The 16,685-nt window shown below is 54.4% G+C and overlaps 1 protein-coding gene across 4 annotated transcripts in view; it reads left to right on the top strand.

Annotated features, from left to right (window-relative positions):
• The window catches only part of twin (CCR4-NOT transcription complex subunit 6-like twin), a 144,857-nt gene that overhangs the window by 36,675 nt on the left and 91,497 nt on the right, over nt 1–16,685 (top strand). The window contains exon 1 of one of the 4 annotated variants that reach the window (XM_089580976.1): nt 8,827–9,293. The exons of the other annotated variants lie outside the window; for them this stretch is intronic. Coding sequence (XP_089437102.1) covers nt 8,855–9,293 — 439 coding nt within the window. The 5' untranslated portion in view covers nt 8,827–8,854. Of the gene's footprint in view, nt 1–8,826; nt 9,294–16,685 lie in introns of those variants that run through there. 4 annotated transcript variants of the gene reach the window in all.

The raw sequence follows: 16,685 nt of genomic DNA, 5'->3' as shown, positions 1-16,685 counted from the left end.
GTCGGCGCGGCGTCGTCTTGGTCAGGCCAAACTTGGAGGCATGCATTCATTGGTCAAACCCGAGGGATTTAGGGGCAGAAAGCTACAGCAAATGGGCAACCAGAAGAAGACAACCTGAAGTAATGGAAGGTGGAGGAGTGCAGTTGTAAGAGCAGCACAGTGCAGTCGTGTGGAGCCTGAGGAAAGGGCTCTCTGTCATGTACTTGCTCGGCTGGAGGCATGGGCGTCCGGAGGGGGGGGGCAAGGGGGGGCGGCTGCACCCCCCTGGAAAATCACTCACTCGAACCGTGAGTGATGGCCGCACGTCAGGGGCGGCGGTGCGCTCAGCCAAAAGAGTAAAAGCGGCTCCGCTTCCACGCTTTGGGTCACATCTGCGAAGTGCCGCGTCCGGGGACGCGTCGTTGCAGACATACAGCGGCACCGGCGAGCATGTGTTTCGAGCTGTCTTGAGATGTGTGCCTGTTTCTTTGATCTCTAGAGAGATAGCGACACGGAGGCAGACAGTGCACACCCCGGCCACCGATGAATTCTTCAGGAGGGAGGGACAAATCAGCCGTGTCCATCCCCGCTTTGTCGGGCTGCTCAAGGGCAAGCGGGCGATGAGTTGGCGCCGCCGCCGCTCGCTGTCTCCTCCGATCCATGGGAGAGCGCAGTTCGGTACAAGCGCCGCTTTCAGAATCTTCGGCAAAGGGGATTAGCTGCTTTTGTTCACGGCGACGCAGTCTCCAGAGGCGCCCCCACACCAGCGTTCCTTGCGTCTTCTCCGGAAACCAGCGCCTTTGGTCAAGGCAGCCCGATGGCGCCTGCCTGGCTCGCCTGTCACCTCTGGCTGGGCCTCAAATCCCAACAGCGCCCATGTACTGTGCGATGTCAGTGCATGGTAAAGAGACCCAGGTGGTCGACATTATCCGGAACTCTGTACTAATCCGTCCCTCATAGCCTGAGTCGTTTTGGGGCTCTGAACCCCATAAAAACACACAAAACAAATTTTCCGACCGGAGTGGCGAGTGTCCCTTCCCCTCGGAAGTCGCGCGGCGTTCCTTGCGTGTGCGCGCCTCTGTGTTTGTGCTTCGGTGTTTTTAGTGGCCGGTTGTCAACGAAGCTGAGAACAACCAAGACAGCGGACGAGAAAACGACGAGCGGCGAGTAGTGTGTGTGCAAATACTCGACTGTGCGGTTGCGCGAGCAAGATGGAGCGAGGTGTATGAAGCTGCGAGCGTGCATTTATCTTGTCAATAAGTTTTCGTTGTATATATAGTCATTTTTTGTTTTCAACGTACGCATTCAACCGTTTTTCCAATCAATGTGTATATATTTTTAATACTACCAACCCCGAGGAACTCCATAGCCAGCTTTGTCTCGCGCGGTCCCGAATGATGGACATTCGACGCTTCTTCAAGCGTCAGCGGTTGTCTGACGAAGCATTATCCAAATGCGCCCCTCCAGATTCTGGTGTGACATGTGACAACGGTATAGCATTTGAACAGAGTGATGCAAGCTTTTATCACCGGACAGTAGCTGATGTCGTCGACTCCATGGAAGGGACTCTGTCAACAGTGAGTTCAGGTGATGCAGCAGGCCGAGATGATTCCATTTCTCCTTTCTTGGGATTTAAGTCCGGATTTGACCAGAGCGATGCAACCTTTCATCACCGGACAGTAGCTGACGTCGTCGTCTCCATGGAAGTAACTCCACCAGCAAGCTCCGGTCACGCAGTAAGCCGAGACGATTCCCTTTCTCCTTGCTTGGGATTGAAGTCCGGAGACAACGTCAAGAAAACAAATAACTTGCCTCAAGAATATGACTTAGGAGAGTTTCTAGGCAAAGCTAAACTCACTGGCATACCGGACTTTTTGAAGTTACGTCTTCTTACTAAGCCATGGTCGCCAAATGTTACATATGATTTTAAGACGGATGTAACACCTGGAAAGAGGCCTTTTCGACATCTATGGCTGGGAGATTACGCCCCCTGGCTTGCGTACTCAGCGACAGCGAAAGGCGCCTTTTGTCGTTTTTGCGTCATTTTTCCTCCGCGTGTTCACCGGGGTACTCAAGGTAGTTTTATCGTGCGCGCTTTCAGTAACTACAGAAAAATGCACGAGGCGTGCAGGGATCATGTAAAATCCCAATGGCACCAGGAGGCAATGACGGCCTCACAGAACTTTATGGATGTGATGAGAACCCGTATGCAGCAAGACTGAGCACTCTTCTCCACGAAGTGATAGTATCTTTTTGCATTTTTATTAATTTTAATTGTTTCTTCGTTGATAAACTCCAATGTATCTCTCCTAGCCTCGCTTTAATTTGCTGTTTGTATTTTTTCTTTCATGTGTGTATTTTACTTATTTATTTTATTTATATATAAATAAATAAATTTTCTCCGCAAATAGTGCCTTTTTGCTACGAACATACCCCCCCCCCCCCCCCCCCCCCTCCGGCGCCAGAACCAATGGGGCCCCCCCCTGCAAAAAATTCTGCGGACGCCCTTGGCTGGAGGTACAGTTAAACAGCTCGTTCGGGTCGCTCCTCTTTTACAAGAATGTCGTTTAGGACGAAATCTTTTTGCCATCTCGCTGACTTCTTTGTAGCTATGTTTAACCTTATATTTACTCATTTTGCGACACCGCCGTCGACAAGAATCTTTCCATCGGTTGCTGTGATCGGACGTGGAGCACGTGGTGGGGTTGACATGATGACCGTTGCATGCACTCCCCAGGTCATTTCTGGCGATCCTTTTTGCACCATCGCGCCGCGCCTTTCCTAGCCCCCCACTGTCCTTTTCATTTTTCTTTCTCGCCGTGTAGCCAAAAATACCGAGTTTCACTTGTATTCTGTTTGAACGTGAAAAACTATGCCGATTTGGCGCCTGAATTTTTTTTTTTCCTCTCGTCAGCGACGCAGCCTAGCCGAAAGTAAGCCAGAGTGTACAGACGCTCGCTTTGCTGTACCTTGGTGAACCCCATTTTGTTGTCAGTGTGGCGCGGGAAAACTACTCTTACCGGTTGCTGTTCGGCCGTCCCTGTTCGAATTGTGTCGGCTTTCGGGACGGCGGCGACGACTGTTGTGCCGCGGCGCGAGCACGATGTCGCGCCGGTGGTCCACTCCGTCAACGTGACCTCGTGTGCCCCTCCTCCTCCTCACTTGTCTGCGGCTGCCCGCCGTGTGCGCGGCCCGCGTGCTCTGGTTTGTCGCGCCTCGGTGCCACGCGCGCGCGCGCGCGCGATGGCCACCGCACCAACCACGCGCACGACGCACACCGATACGCGGCGCCTGCTGGCGGCGGCCGGAGGAGACAATGCCGTTGGTGAAACAATAGGGTCCCCGACGATCCCGCCCTTGGCCCAGAACTCCCGCGGGCCGTTGCGCGTTCTTTCTTTCTTTCTTTCTTTCTTTCTTTCTTTCTTTCTTTCTTTCTTTCTTTCTTTCTTTCTTTCTTTCTTTCTTTCTTTCTTTCTTTCCCGTGGGCAGGGAGGGGGGCTTCCTTGATCCGTTTGGTCATTCCGCTTGACTCCCTCGGCTTGCCGCTAGTCACGCTGCGTGCAGTCCGACGCCTAATTCTGGATGCCATTGTCCCTGCCCGCGCGCGCATTTTCTTCCTTTTTTTCTTCCTTCTTTCCTTTCCCCTGCCGCCACTTTTCACGTTCACGGCAGAGCCGTTTCACTGGCCAGAAATGGACATTTTGTTCCAAAAAGCCAAGAAGCGTGCGGATGGACCGCATCGCCTCTGGAATACGACAGCACACGAGACGCATCGTTGCTGCCCACGCATCTTCCCTGCCAGTACACAGTTGGATCCTCTGGCGCGGGCCCATAGACGTACTGAAAAGTCCCCCCACCCCACCCCGTACCTGCTAGCGCCCCTCCCTCCTTCTCTGTGTTTGAGTCGAAGCCACCGTTGCAGGCTTGTTCAGCCACTGGACTGACTGGGTGGCGCATTTATACGGTGGCGCTCGAACGCGTTGGCAGTCTAAGCATCAACTCCCATTGATAAGCTGGAATGTGTGCTACGAGCAGGCTGCACCGTGGGCTAAAATATAGGCGAGGTAGCCGATGTCCGATTGCGCTCCGCAACCAGTTGAGAGTGACATACAGCCTGGAGACGGTGCGAATGAAGCGCGGCAGTCAAATGGTGGGGCCAGTCGTAGTGCAAAATTATACGAAGCAAATACGCCATTTCAGCTGAGTGAAACAATAGGTACTTCTTTGTTGATGATTAAGCCGTATTAATTAAAAACGATGTTCACTTTTCACCGACTGTACTGCATAATGCATTTCGTGCCCTCCTCAAGCGACAGCTTTCAAACTGCTAGCGTGAGTACAGGCCTTGTTTTTATCGCGGTTGTGGCCTTGAAACGCTGCGGTCGCTCGGCGGTCATGGCGCTCGAGTGCTGAGCCGAGTTAAAGTGAACTGTTCTAGTTCACTTTAGCTGAGCGTCGCTGGATCGAATCCCGCATTGTATCCCGATCGAATCCCGAATCCCGCATGGCATTGTATTTGCAGACAATGTCATCTGGGCTCGGTCTGCACTGCTGGTGCGGAACCAGACGGTTCAACTGCGAGCCGGAAGCTGACGTGGGCTGAGAAGTGCGACCACTGCGAACTCGGATAAAATCATTTCGTAATCCGCGACAGAAACCTGCGTATTTATAACGTCACCTCATTTTACAGAAATTTCGGCAAAATTAGCGGGTTCCCCCAAATCTCCCAGGGGACGTTGAAGCGCCACCATTTTTCGGGCGTGTGGACTTCAGTGGGAGCTTTTGCTACCAGTTCACACGTACCTTGGCTGGACCTTCGACAGTGCAAAGTGTCTTCGCCACCGTCCATTGCTGAGAACTGCAGTCGTGCGTGAGGCCGAATGTATGGACAGCTCGCGCTTGTCTCTCCGGCCCATGAGTCTGGACTCGACGCCCACTTTGGGCGGGCTGTGAAGATTACGCTCGTGTTGTGTCAGGGGGCGCTCCTCTCTCGATCGCCGTGCGCTTCGCTCTCTCTCTTCCTCGTCGGAGAACCTTAGCCACATTCTTGCCCATTCCCGTAATTTTTCTCGGCTCCGCTCGCGCGGCTAGGTAAGGTCACGCATGCGACGTATGACGCACGGTTTATTCGTGCGCACGCGTTATGCCGCGCGCGTGCCCGCTCTTCGTCTGTTTGAGTCGGGTTAGATTTGCGGGCGCAGCGGAGCGTTCGACCCATTTGCCTCGCGGCGGCGCAACGGGCCGCCCGTCGAGGGCTCGCGGCGGGCGAACTGGTTGCGACCATGTGCTGCCCACGGTCACGCGGCCAAGTTGACGTGCGCGAATGTGCGAGCCGCGTGTGAATGCTCCACTTGATTCCGAGCGCGGGCTCGCCAGTGCCGAGTGTCTCGCCTAGCATCACACATCGAGGCGTTTCCAGCTGTGTGTACGATGGTATATGCGCGGGTGGCACGCGTGTGGTAATTGGCCGTACTGGCTTGCTCCGGAGGCTGTCATGCAACCTCGATTTGTTGAGGCAGTGTTGGAGAGGAGACGGTTGCTGGCCGCGGTGGCTCTGTGATTACGGGGTTTGGCTGCTGAGCCCGAAGACGTGATTCCCGGCAGCGGCGGTCGCGTTTCGATGGAGGCGAAATGTCTCTGCGTAAAGGCCTGCGTCCAGCTCCCTTACAAACATTCCTTTAGACAGTCTATAGACTGCTGGAATTTTTGTGGGGGACAGCGAAATGTGCGCATTTTTAGAGCACATAAACATCACCAAGACGGGATGGGAAGACACGTACAGGCCAGGTACCTTGGCGTGTGTCGTGTCCTGTCTTTGCGTTGTCTTAGTGTGTGTGTCCATTTCAGTACAACAGTATAGCCCGCGAACAAGCCTTATTATCCTAAGTTTTTACATTTTAACTATGTATTGCATCGGTGGTGGGCGAAAGCAGCTATCCGGGCCACATATATAGCGCGGGCTGTCGTCATCATCTCAGTGACTGTAATGCGCAACGCCTTTTTCGCATTAATATTTGTGTATTTTATAGAAGGCAGCTCAAGTTAACCGCGAAAAGACAACGGCGCGTCGTGCCTTCGAGCTCCTCACTGCGCGCAGCAGAGTGTCGGGGCTTGGTCGCTGTGAGCTGTTCGCCTCCGTGTCGATTTCGAGCGCCTCGACCGTGAGTCAGAGTCTCCACCTGGCGCCCAGCGGCGGCGGCGGCGGCGGAGTGTCTCGGCCGCTGCGTCACCGCGCGGTGCCTTGAGTAACCGGAACAGGTGACACGCTTGCCAGGAGGTCGCGTTCAGAAGCGTGTCGAGTGCGCCCGCTGGCAGCGTTAGTGAACCCGTGCGTGGTCATTCCGCATGACTCCGCTCGCCGGGGGAAGCCAGCCTTGTCGCCAGGGCCGAGCCGTCCCCTCATTTTGTAACCCGCTCTCTGCTTCCAAACGTTCCCGACATTAAAATCTTTTACCGCAGAACACATGACAGCCTTAGCCGCCCATGCGCCGTGAAACCGCTTTCCAGGGTGTATCGTGGCATTGAAGCCATGTATCCGTCCGTTCTTTCACCGGCAGCGTCAGCACTCGAGCTTGGTGTTTTTTTTTTTGTTTTTTTTTTTTCGTGGGCACTGGGGGAAAGAGCCTGTTATCATAGAGTAATGTGTTATTGTCGGTTGCGGAGGAAAATTATCTGAGTGTAGGTGCGTCCTGGTGCGCGGATCGCTACGCCAGATCGTGCCCCTCGCGCCACACTTGCTTTGCGCGTGGCTTTTTGTGCGGGGATATAGTGGGCGCCTCCGAGAATCTCCGTCGCCGTGGTATACGAAAGGGATAGCAGGCGCATCTGTCTGGCCGCTTTCACTTGGCAGCTGTATCTGATAAGATTCGTCTTGTCGAGCTCGGGGTCGTCGCTACTCTTTTGTTTTTCTTTCCTCGGCCGCGTATGGCGCGCTCGCTGCCTGGCGCTCTGCGGCGGCTAAAATGCAAGGACTGAAATGCAACGCGAGCGAAATTGCGGCGTGGTGGTCCATTTGCCGGATGCTGAAACGGTTTATTGTCGCGTTTCGCACAGTCGGCTGGCTGGGCCTTTGCGAAATTGCTTACAGATGAAACGGGCTCCACCTTCCTCGTTCCAGTCTGATGGCGGTCAAAGTTTGTTCTCGTTCCGCTTAGTGCGAGCAATCGTCGTTTCACGGCGATAAGCTTATGTGCGGGTTCTGCATCTTTCCGATCTGAAGGCTCTTTTTGCACTCGCTTCTCACTGGGCTGGCGCTGCACCATAGTCTTGGCAGCGCTGTCGGGAAACCTTTGGCTGTAAACTGACTCGGAGCCCTCCTGTACGGTGCCCTCTCTTTCATCCCTTCCCCCACGGCGCGGTACAGGTATCTGCCGAGAGTGAGACAATGCGCATTCTCTTTCGGCATAGACACCTGAACCGCGCCGTGGGGGAAGGGATGAAGGATGAAAGAGAGGGCACCGTAGAGGAGGGCTCCGAGTCAGTTTCGGCCACCTGGAATTTTTTGCGGGCTGGCATCGGCCAGTACACGGGCGTCTTTTTGCATTTCGCGTCCATCGAAACGCGGCCGCCGCTGCCCGGAATGAACCCGCGTCCTCGGGCTCTCAGCAGCCGAACGTACTAACCACTAGCCACCGCGGGGAGTGGCGGCGAATAGCTGTCATTTCCGTGCACTGTTGTTCATTTCTCGACGGCGATAGCTTTATTCGCTGGCAAATGGTATTTTGTTTGGAATCTACCTTGAAGGTCATTTTATTTTGTCGTCGTAACCTGTTTTGAGGTGCAGTCCTTCTCTATTTATTCGGTACTGTGGTTATCAAGTCCGTCCGAAAATGACTTCCTCCACAATTTTCATGAGTCTGAGTTATCCTCTTTTTTTAATGCGAAAGCATTACTACTAGTGTCCCAGTTCGAGAAAATCCGGCGGCTTGTGTGCACTCTCAGGTGGTACAGAAAATCCCGGCGATGCAAGAAAAATGGGTGACGCCATCAAGTTGCCGTACGACGCACACAGCAAGCCGAACACCGCCACTTCAGAGGATCATACACATGTAGTTTGTCTATGTGTACTCGCCACTGGCCGACCTCCATGTGGTGCCGGTTTTCCCGACATCCGTACCAATATTGGGACGCATTATTTCGTCGTACAGCGTTCCGGGTACCGTCGTACGATATATCGTTGCATGTACTTACATGTGCTAGTCAAGTTGGAGGCTAGCTTGCAACCTACGACATATGCACCTCCAGTTGCATGCCTTCCCAGTCTTTCGTATCAAAATTGTGATGCAGCCGTTCGTCGTACAGAGTTCTGGGGGGTGTCATAGGCGCGTATGTGGGTGTCGATGCACCCAGGGACAGTAATGCTTTAACATTCCCACGCCAAGCAGTCTCAAGTGTCTCTACCGAATTATTTATTCGTTGTCCATGTGTGTGGCTTGTTGCGTTTACGCTGGGCTAGGCACATCAGTAGTCGGGACCTTCGGGTTCTGGCTATCTGGGGTTGAGCTCGGGGTGCATTGAGTGCAGGAGTGAACGTCTGCAGGCGCCCCTCCCAGTCGTCTGCCAGGTATCCGTCCACTGTGGCATAGCTCGCAGCATGCCTTGTGGTTGAGCTTCAGGGACGGGCCTTCGTATGCTTATAGCCGTGCAGCTGCGGCTGTCCGAGAGTCCTCTGTCGTCTCTTGTGCGCGTCCGTCAGGCGAGGCGGACGTCGCGGGGCCCCACTTTCGCGCGGCGAAAGCGTCCCGTTAGCGCGGCCCCCTCCTCGGGTGACCCACAGCGGCGGTCCAATGGGCGCGCGGGCCCCTCGCCCTCTCGACTCGGCGGCGGCGGCGGCGGGCGGCGCGCGGCCTGCCAGAGCGTGCGTGTGTTGGGCGGCATGCGCGTGTCGGTGGGGCCCGAGCGTCTGCTGGGCGCCTGCCTGATCGCCAAGCCGCCGCGGCCGGCCTGGGCCGGCGTGCCGCTCATCGCGCTGCCGCCGTCGCCGCCGCTCGACGAGCAGATCGTGTCGCTCTCCCAGTTGGCGCTGCACGCCCAGGGCTCGCCCCTGGTGCTGGCGCCACGAGGACGCAAGCCGCTCGCCGAGGAACCCACGCCGCCGTCGACGCCGGACTCCGCGCTGGCGGCCGCCGACGAGCCGCAGGCTCCGCTGCCTCGAGTGCTCAAGCCCCGCAAGCGGCGCAAGCGCGAGCGCGCCGCGTCGGCCCCCGGCGGACCGGGTCCGCCTCCGCCGTCGGCGCTCTGTGCCTGTGCCCTGTGCCGCGCCGCGTACCCGACGCCGCCCGTGTCTCCGCTGCGTGACTGGGAGGACTTCCGATGTGAGTGTGCCCCCCGGCCGAGGTGCCCGCGCGCCCCCCGCGGGCGGGCACGCCGGCCGCTCTTTCAGCCATGTGTCTATGCTGTTGTCGCCGCGCATCTGTGGGATATCCCGGTGTGGGCACTCTTGATGCCCGCCATGTGCCACATGCAGTGTGGGAAGGGTGACGTTATTTTTAAACTCCAAAACTAACGAGTGTCGTTGCCTGCCCGGTATCGTCGCTGAGTTCATTTTGTGCGCCACTTCCGTTGTCCCTAGCTTTCCGAGCAGTTCTCTCCGTAGCATCCTAAGAAATGGCCGTTTGGAGTGCGCGAAAAGCATCGACTTCGAGGGAAAGAAAAGTACGGAGCGCAGGTTTAAATCGTTTGTTGCTTCGGCTGTTACGGGAAATGTGAAAGCGCAGGGGTATCTGGCGGAGCTTCTAGTGCCATGCACTTATCTCTGCTTTAGCGACTGCTTCGCTGCCGGAGGACAGTGGTGTCGTTCTTTTGTTGGGTCACTGAGCCGTGTTTGTATCTGAGGGGTACGGGAAAGCAGTGGAGCTGCTTTTTCGAATGAGCATCAAAATGAATTCTGCGGAGAAACTACTCTGGTGAGCTTTCTGTTTTGTTTTTCGCTGCCAAGTAGCCTTGGCCGCCAATACTTTCGCGCCTGGCCTTGCCACGAACTGTTTCGTGCAGACATACGAAGCGCGCAGCAGCACGTTTCTGGTGGAAGCCAAGTCATATGCGCCCCGGCTCGTGTCGTGTGATCGTTCAGTAGATTTGGCGATGCAAAGCAAACGGCGCAGCCGTCGTGCCGTTGCTGATATGTTTATTCCCTTGTGCTTTTTCAAGCTCCATCTGTGCGCGGTCAAGTCTAGGCATTTCACTGTGAAGTTCGTTGGCACATCGAGAGCCTCTATCGTTTCTGAGTGCTCCTCTCTCAACCACTGCTTTTGTGTGGACTACGCCGACTGCGGTGCAAGCATGTATATGTGACCGATAGCGCATTTCAGTGTAACTGCGATAATGGAATCTCAAAGCGCATTTCGGCTGTCTCAGCGTCGGCGTGCAGTGCTACCTTCCCCCCTCCCATTTTTTTTTATTCTCCGAAGCGCGTCGTTCCCTGTGGGGGCGACTTGGCACATGGACAAGACGAGTGTTTTGAAAGGGCAGCTGTCGTAATGAGTCGACGACCGTCGCGTGCGTTCGACCCGTGCTGAGTAGCGGCGCCGCAAGAGGCGTCCGATTCGATTGTGCCCCTCGTGGGTCTTTCTCCCTCATCGTTCTTTTTTTTTTTGTGCTTGAACTTCGACCAAGAAAGAACCAGATGACACTCTGTTGTAATCGGCGAACGGTTCACACGAGCGGAATTCATCTGTAAAATGCGCGGGTATTTCGAATACAGTGGCATCATCGTGTGACACGTACAGGAACAAAATGTTTGTAGAAGGAAAACCAGCGCAAAGGACGGAGACACGGGACAGGAACAGTCGTGTACAATCGTCTACCGACTCGCCCAGCTCTCCACTCTGCTAAAACAAAATGCAGCGGAAAAGCGAGCCGAGCAGTGTAATTCGTTGGGGCTACGACACCTGAATTCAGATGTTGAATTGGTGGGCAATACATTGAAAAAGAAGGAATGGTCGCAAGTGGGGAATAAACTGCGGAGCACGGACTCGGTTGTGTTCGTGACATCGAGCCACGGTCGCATGGTTTTGCAAATGGCTAACGAAAAAATCTCCGCGGTATCCCAGACCGGCTGCGAATCTCGTCGTGCGGAGATTTTGCCTCGTTGTCTGTGGTACACTAAACGCGTGGCAGTATTTTAGCAAAACTTTCCGAAGTAGAACAATGGACATGAGAAACAGTTTGTTACCTTAGATATATATCTGTGAGACTGCCTGCCGGCCTGTGTTATTTTTTTGCCAAGTTTTTATTAGCTGCTTTAGTTTTTCGTCCCTTGTCCTTCGGCCTTTCTCTGGTTATTTTCCCTCCGCGTGGCGGTATAACTTGACCGCGCGCGTTCGTATTTGGGTCAGTGTGCGGTTAGCGAGGGGGCAGCAGCGGTGGTTGACGGCGTCTCTCTCCAAGGGCCCCTCCAAGGGCATCGCCAAGGTTCGTCGGGCGAGTCATCGCTTTCCAGGCGGCCCCGATAAGTTGGCGCCGCGGTCGTGCCTGCATTGTTTTGATCTCGTGGCCGTGACGCGCGCCTCCGCTCCCTGATTGCCGAGGCCGCGCGGCTCTTCTCGCCCGCGGCGGCGACTGCGAGGTGCCGAGGAAGCCCGGCCGGTGATTGACCTGGCTAGCGCGCGTGCCCGCTCGTGAGCCGCATTATAACGAGTGCGTCATGCAGCTTGGAACGACCCTGCGCCAGTGGGCGTTCGTCCGCCCAGCCACAGGGGGGAACATGCGCCGTTGTCATGTGTCCGCCTTGTTGGACGCGGACCACTTTCTTGTACCCGTCTTTCCACGTGCGGCAGGGAGTGAGGTGTGCTGCTGAGGATAGGGGAACCGACCGGGATAGAAGTCGTCTCAGTGGAGGTCTCGAGGCCTATGTGTTAGCCACGAAGAGCACGAGCTGCTTGTCTGTCTGAGCTGTATTATAGCCCCTTTCGTTGACGGCACTCACATAAGTGCACGTGTCTTGTTTTGGGTCGGCTTCGGCTGTTGCAGGGCTATAATGTGCTGCGAATAGCTGGAGATTAAATTTCTACCCCTTTGAGGCAATCCGCGTAGAACTGCAGATAACGCCTTTTAAGGTGGACGTCTTCGCGTTTCTCGAGCGCTGTTCGTTCGTGTGTTTTGCCGTCATCGATGTTATTAAATGGCCTAGAGTAAGCTTGGCTGTTAACGCATAATGACTTATTCGTGAGGCAATTGATCAAAATAGCTACCACTTAACATCTTGAATACATTGTAGAGTCACGACGTGGTCAGATTAGGACCGGGCAGAAATTGGATGTTGAATCGCTGGGAGGGTGAAATTTTATTTTGCAGTCTAGCCATGGAATTTGTAATTTACAGCATTCCTCCGTCTGGATAGTACTTTGTGACTGAAAGCGGTAGACGAAGGCTGCCAGCCTTGTTTTCGTGGAACCTTCGTTCGTCCGTCCGTACTTGCGTGGCATTGCGTTTCCGACATCGGCGACGCAATCATTTTTCACAAATGTTACGATCGGTTCTGAGCGTTCACAGTGCTCACGTCAACATTGACTTCCCGTGCCCTCAAAGGCGGTTTCCTTCCGTACGACTGCCAGCTACTATGCTACTCTTTCGGTAAGCGCTGTTGCCGTATTTCTTGTAGAGTGCACTTGGAACGGGCAGGCACACCAGCCAAAAAATTGTTCGCTGTTTGCGCAAAAGATGAACTTGTCGCCGTAAAATGGACCCAAATTAGTGACAGTTTTGTCCAGGCGCGATTTTTATGATAAGTTAATTAGATGCTTTCCACGAATATATCCCCTTGGCTGTCATTTGCGCGTTTGCGACATAACAAAACATAACGTTTGCGGAGAGTTGTTAAAATCTTCGTCTTTGAAAGTTCTCAATGGGCTCTATTTCTGCTGAAAGAAGTTCCGCTGACCTGTTGCACGGACGAACCGGCGTTGGATCGTCGCCATTACTATAGCGGCACATTGGTGCATTGGATGCAGTGTTTGTGGCGGTTGATTTGTATGTAGTTTTTCAGATGTTTGTAGCGTCTGGAGCTGAAAGCCTGAGCATTGGTCACCCCGATTGCATCGGTCGCTAGCAGAGCTCTTGCAGGCGCCGTTGCCCGTCAGCGGAGATGGTATGTTCGGCGCGGAAGTCGCCCTTAGTTGTCCCCAGTCGGTTCGCGCCAGCTCCTAGACTTTTGGTGAAACGGGAGTAGGGTGCACTCTGTCGACTTCAGGCGCGTCTCGCAGTCTCTCAGCGCCGACTCTGCACGTTTACTGTGTTTCTTAAGGGGGAGGGGGTCATGAGGTTGCTGTCTGCTTGGACACTGCGGGTGCGATGTTGTAGCTGCCTTAGAAAACACGCTTGTTAACGCCCGATTTCGCTGCCCGTGCATGCTCGGGTGCCATGCTGTGTAGCCATTTTACCCGCACTCTAATGCGTTTCCCCCGCGCGCAAGGTGCGGAGATGGGGTGTTTAAGGGGGACGATGGTAAATTGCTCGGCCGTCATCAGCGGGTATTTAAAAGACACGGGAAGCCGACCTCGGTTCAAGGGCGACGCCTGCAGTATGGCTCCCCCTCCGGCGTGTCCTAATGGGGCGGCCGCCTCCTTCGGTGGGCCTTCTCATTGCGGCACTGCCCCATTAGGGTCACCAACTCTCCTTGTCGTTGCCGGGGTTTTTGTTCTTTCCCCCTCTCTCCCGCGATGATGACTCAGTGCCTGGTACGGGACCTTTGCGCCCGGAAGAGCCGTTTCGAAAGCCGGGAGGCGCGTAGTGATTTTCTTTTTTTTTTTGTTATTTTTCTGCACGCGAGAGAAACCGACCTTGTCGCGTTGGGTGCCACAGCGGTGTTGTTGTTTGCTCGCAGGATGTGTCCCTCGTTTCTTGATGGTTGCTCGAAGGAAAGGCGTTAACGCGAATTTTTTTTCTGTACTTTTTCGCTGCTGCCACACGTTGCTTAACTGTCGAGTGGGTCGGCGCCAGGGAAGACATTTACGTCCAACGTTGGCGCTAAAGGGCGACAGACGTCAGAAAACTGTCAGGCGAGTGTGACGTGGATCGTCGGCTGAGGCGTGGAAAATTGACGTTTTAACGAACTGTCAACGCCTGATCTCGAGCGGGCGTGTCAGAGGCGCGACCTCGTGCGCATTTTTCCGAAGATGTGCCTCGCGGGCCTCGAGCATGTCACGACATTTATCTACTTATCTAGCTGGCCTCGGCGTCTTGTAGTTTTGAAAAGTTTTGTTTTTCCCCAAGAAACATCAGTTTTCCTGAGAATCTATAGGACTTGATTTGAGGAAGGCTGTGCACAATACCATTCAATTTTAGTTCTAAAAATCGATTATGAGGCCCCTTCTTGGTGTGTTGATGCTTATTCGGCAGCGAGAGACTCATCTGTCGCTGAGAAAATTTAATTTTTAAAATTTTCCCGCCTGTTGATTCGAACTCGCGACGTCTACACTGAAAATGACTCCATGACCACCATTTTGAAGTGAATCCGCGCCAAAAAATAATAATAATAATTATAACAAAGCTGTGATTGACGCTTCGAATAGGTCGGTGGCGCCGACCCCTGTATGCAATTTTTGGCCTTTTCTAGCTTCCAAGAGATCCATATTCAGTCAGAGGTGCGTCTTTGTCCTCAGGATGCGATAATATATCGGTACAAGCCTATTTCAGTTTGCCTTCAGTGTCACTTTAAGGGCAGAGCGTATTCTTGAGGCCCATTTTGAACGGGACAAGTTAGTCGTCCCAATTCTTCGGTCATTTGCCAATGAACATTTGAGCCAAATGCAGCCGTTGTACCTGTTACAGGAGACCTACTATCTTCCTTTAAAAATGGCTTCCCACCTCTTGCGCCTTCTCCCGTCAAAGTGCGCTTTTTGTCGCGTTACGGCGTTGTATGCACTGCGATCGTGTCACAGCGGCTGTTAGCAAGATGGATTTGTTGAACGTCACGAACTGCAGCAGGTGCCGATGGAGCGGCAGATTATAAGCGGGCCGAGCAAGCATGGTGATTCGCGCGCGCCTAAGCCGGCACTAATGGGATTACGCGCACCGCAAAAAAAAACGAACAAACCAAAAAAAAAAACGCAAAGCGCAGTCACCCGGCGCAACATCGCGAACCCCGCGCAGTGCCTGCGAGAACGCGTCTAGCCTCCAGCGCATCACGAATAACGAGGAAGAGATGGAAAGCAGCGCAAGCGGTGGAGGGGGGGGGGGGGGGGGGGGGGCAACTTTAGATCGCCGATAACACCGTCCTCCACGCAGCACGATTTTTTAGACTCGGGTGCGTTGTTATGGCGCTTCTTTGTTTAGTGTTGGCAGCGTCGAAAAACGGCGAATGGAATGCGCAGTTGAGTTTGCAGTGTAGTAATTGCCGCTCGTGTTTAATAACGTGGTCAGGTCGGAACATTTTTCCGGGGAAAGTTCGCGTTAAAGAGGATGAAGTAAGACATGCGTCTCGCTGTTACCGTACAGTCTGTTCTGCGCATGCGTGTTAAAATTTCGAGCCTGTCATTCGGCAAACCAGTCAGCGCTTTCGTTCAAATTGACCACGATCCGCTGACGCTGTCAAATTGGACGCTGCTTTCCGAGCTGCTGAAACGCACGCAACGCTAAGTTCCGACAGCTTTAATGGGAAAACGCATATTTATGCACGCTTCGTCTGCCGCGACACCAAACGACATGTGAGCGCTGGGTGCATTTGCACCGAGGCTGTGGGTACTGTCAGCCTATAAAAATGGCAACCTCCTGGCGTCCGCTGAACAGAACCTGGTCCCGCGTCCATGCATCGCTTGGCAGATGTCTGAGCCGCGCGTCTTCGCAACCGCGAATTTGCCGTCCGATCGGCGCGTCCCTCTCGTCGGATGTCTCTTTTGCTCGTCTCAACGGCTGTCCTCTATTCCGCGCCGCAGCCCCCTTGCGCGGCGCGGAGGCGTCGAGCGTAAGTGCGGTTTGCAACACAGCGCGCGCTCGGCGGCACGCGCCTCGTCGGACCCGAACCCGCAATCACTGCGCTGGTGAGAAGAGGCGCCCCGTTGCGTACGCTGGCGACGTGGGCGATCTGTTTCGTGCACCGGTGCGCTCTGAGCGGCCTTCGTGGCCACGTTGCACAAACGCTCGCCAGAGCTGCGAGCGCGAAGAGCTTTTGCCGACCGCGTGCCGCTGTGCGTAGCATAGTCCCGCTAGATGTGTCGGTATGTGTGGCTGAGAAACGCTCGAGAGGCGTCTACAGTTTTTCTCTAGATAGCCATCCTAGGGCGGCCTAAAATGTCGCGCACCTTCTGTCCGACAGTTCCCGCCGAATGGCAGTCGAATTGTGTACCGTTCCGGCATGTGGTTGTGGGACGCGTTTCTTGCATCTCCTGTGCTCCGTTGTCGGTTCGTGGAAAACGTCATTACCTTCACTTGCACTTAGTTAGCGTGTATGCATTCAGATGCCCCGTGTCTGGTTTGGAAAGTCGCTTAAGGAAGTGTAGGTATAGTAGAGACCATGCGAATATACTGGGCGTCTGTGCTCGTCTGCCTTGTTATATCCAGTTATCGCCTCCGACATTATTATGGTGAACGTTGGGGTTCACCTGATTGTTTGTGTTTACGGCTTAATGACGTACTTCTTAGTCGGGTGAGAGATCATATTGGCCATGACAACCACTGTTTCCTAGGCTGCTGTGAGGTGAGCTCGCTCGAAGAAGACAAGTGCTTTTATCGAGAGTGTGTGTGCATGTCTGCCGTCCATTAAAACGTAG

The sequence above is a fragment of the Amblyomma mixtum genome, chromosome 3 (assembly GCF_055824585.1).
Source record: "Amblyomma mixtum isolate Tamu chromosome 3, ASM5582458v1, whole genome shotgun sequence".
NCBI classification, from domain to species: Eukaryota; Metazoa; Arthropoda; class Arachnida; order Ixodida; family Ixodidae; genus Amblyomma; species Amblyomma mixtum.
Note: the sequence above shows the minus strand (reverse complement) of the source record. Positions and strands in the feature narration are given on the sequence as shown.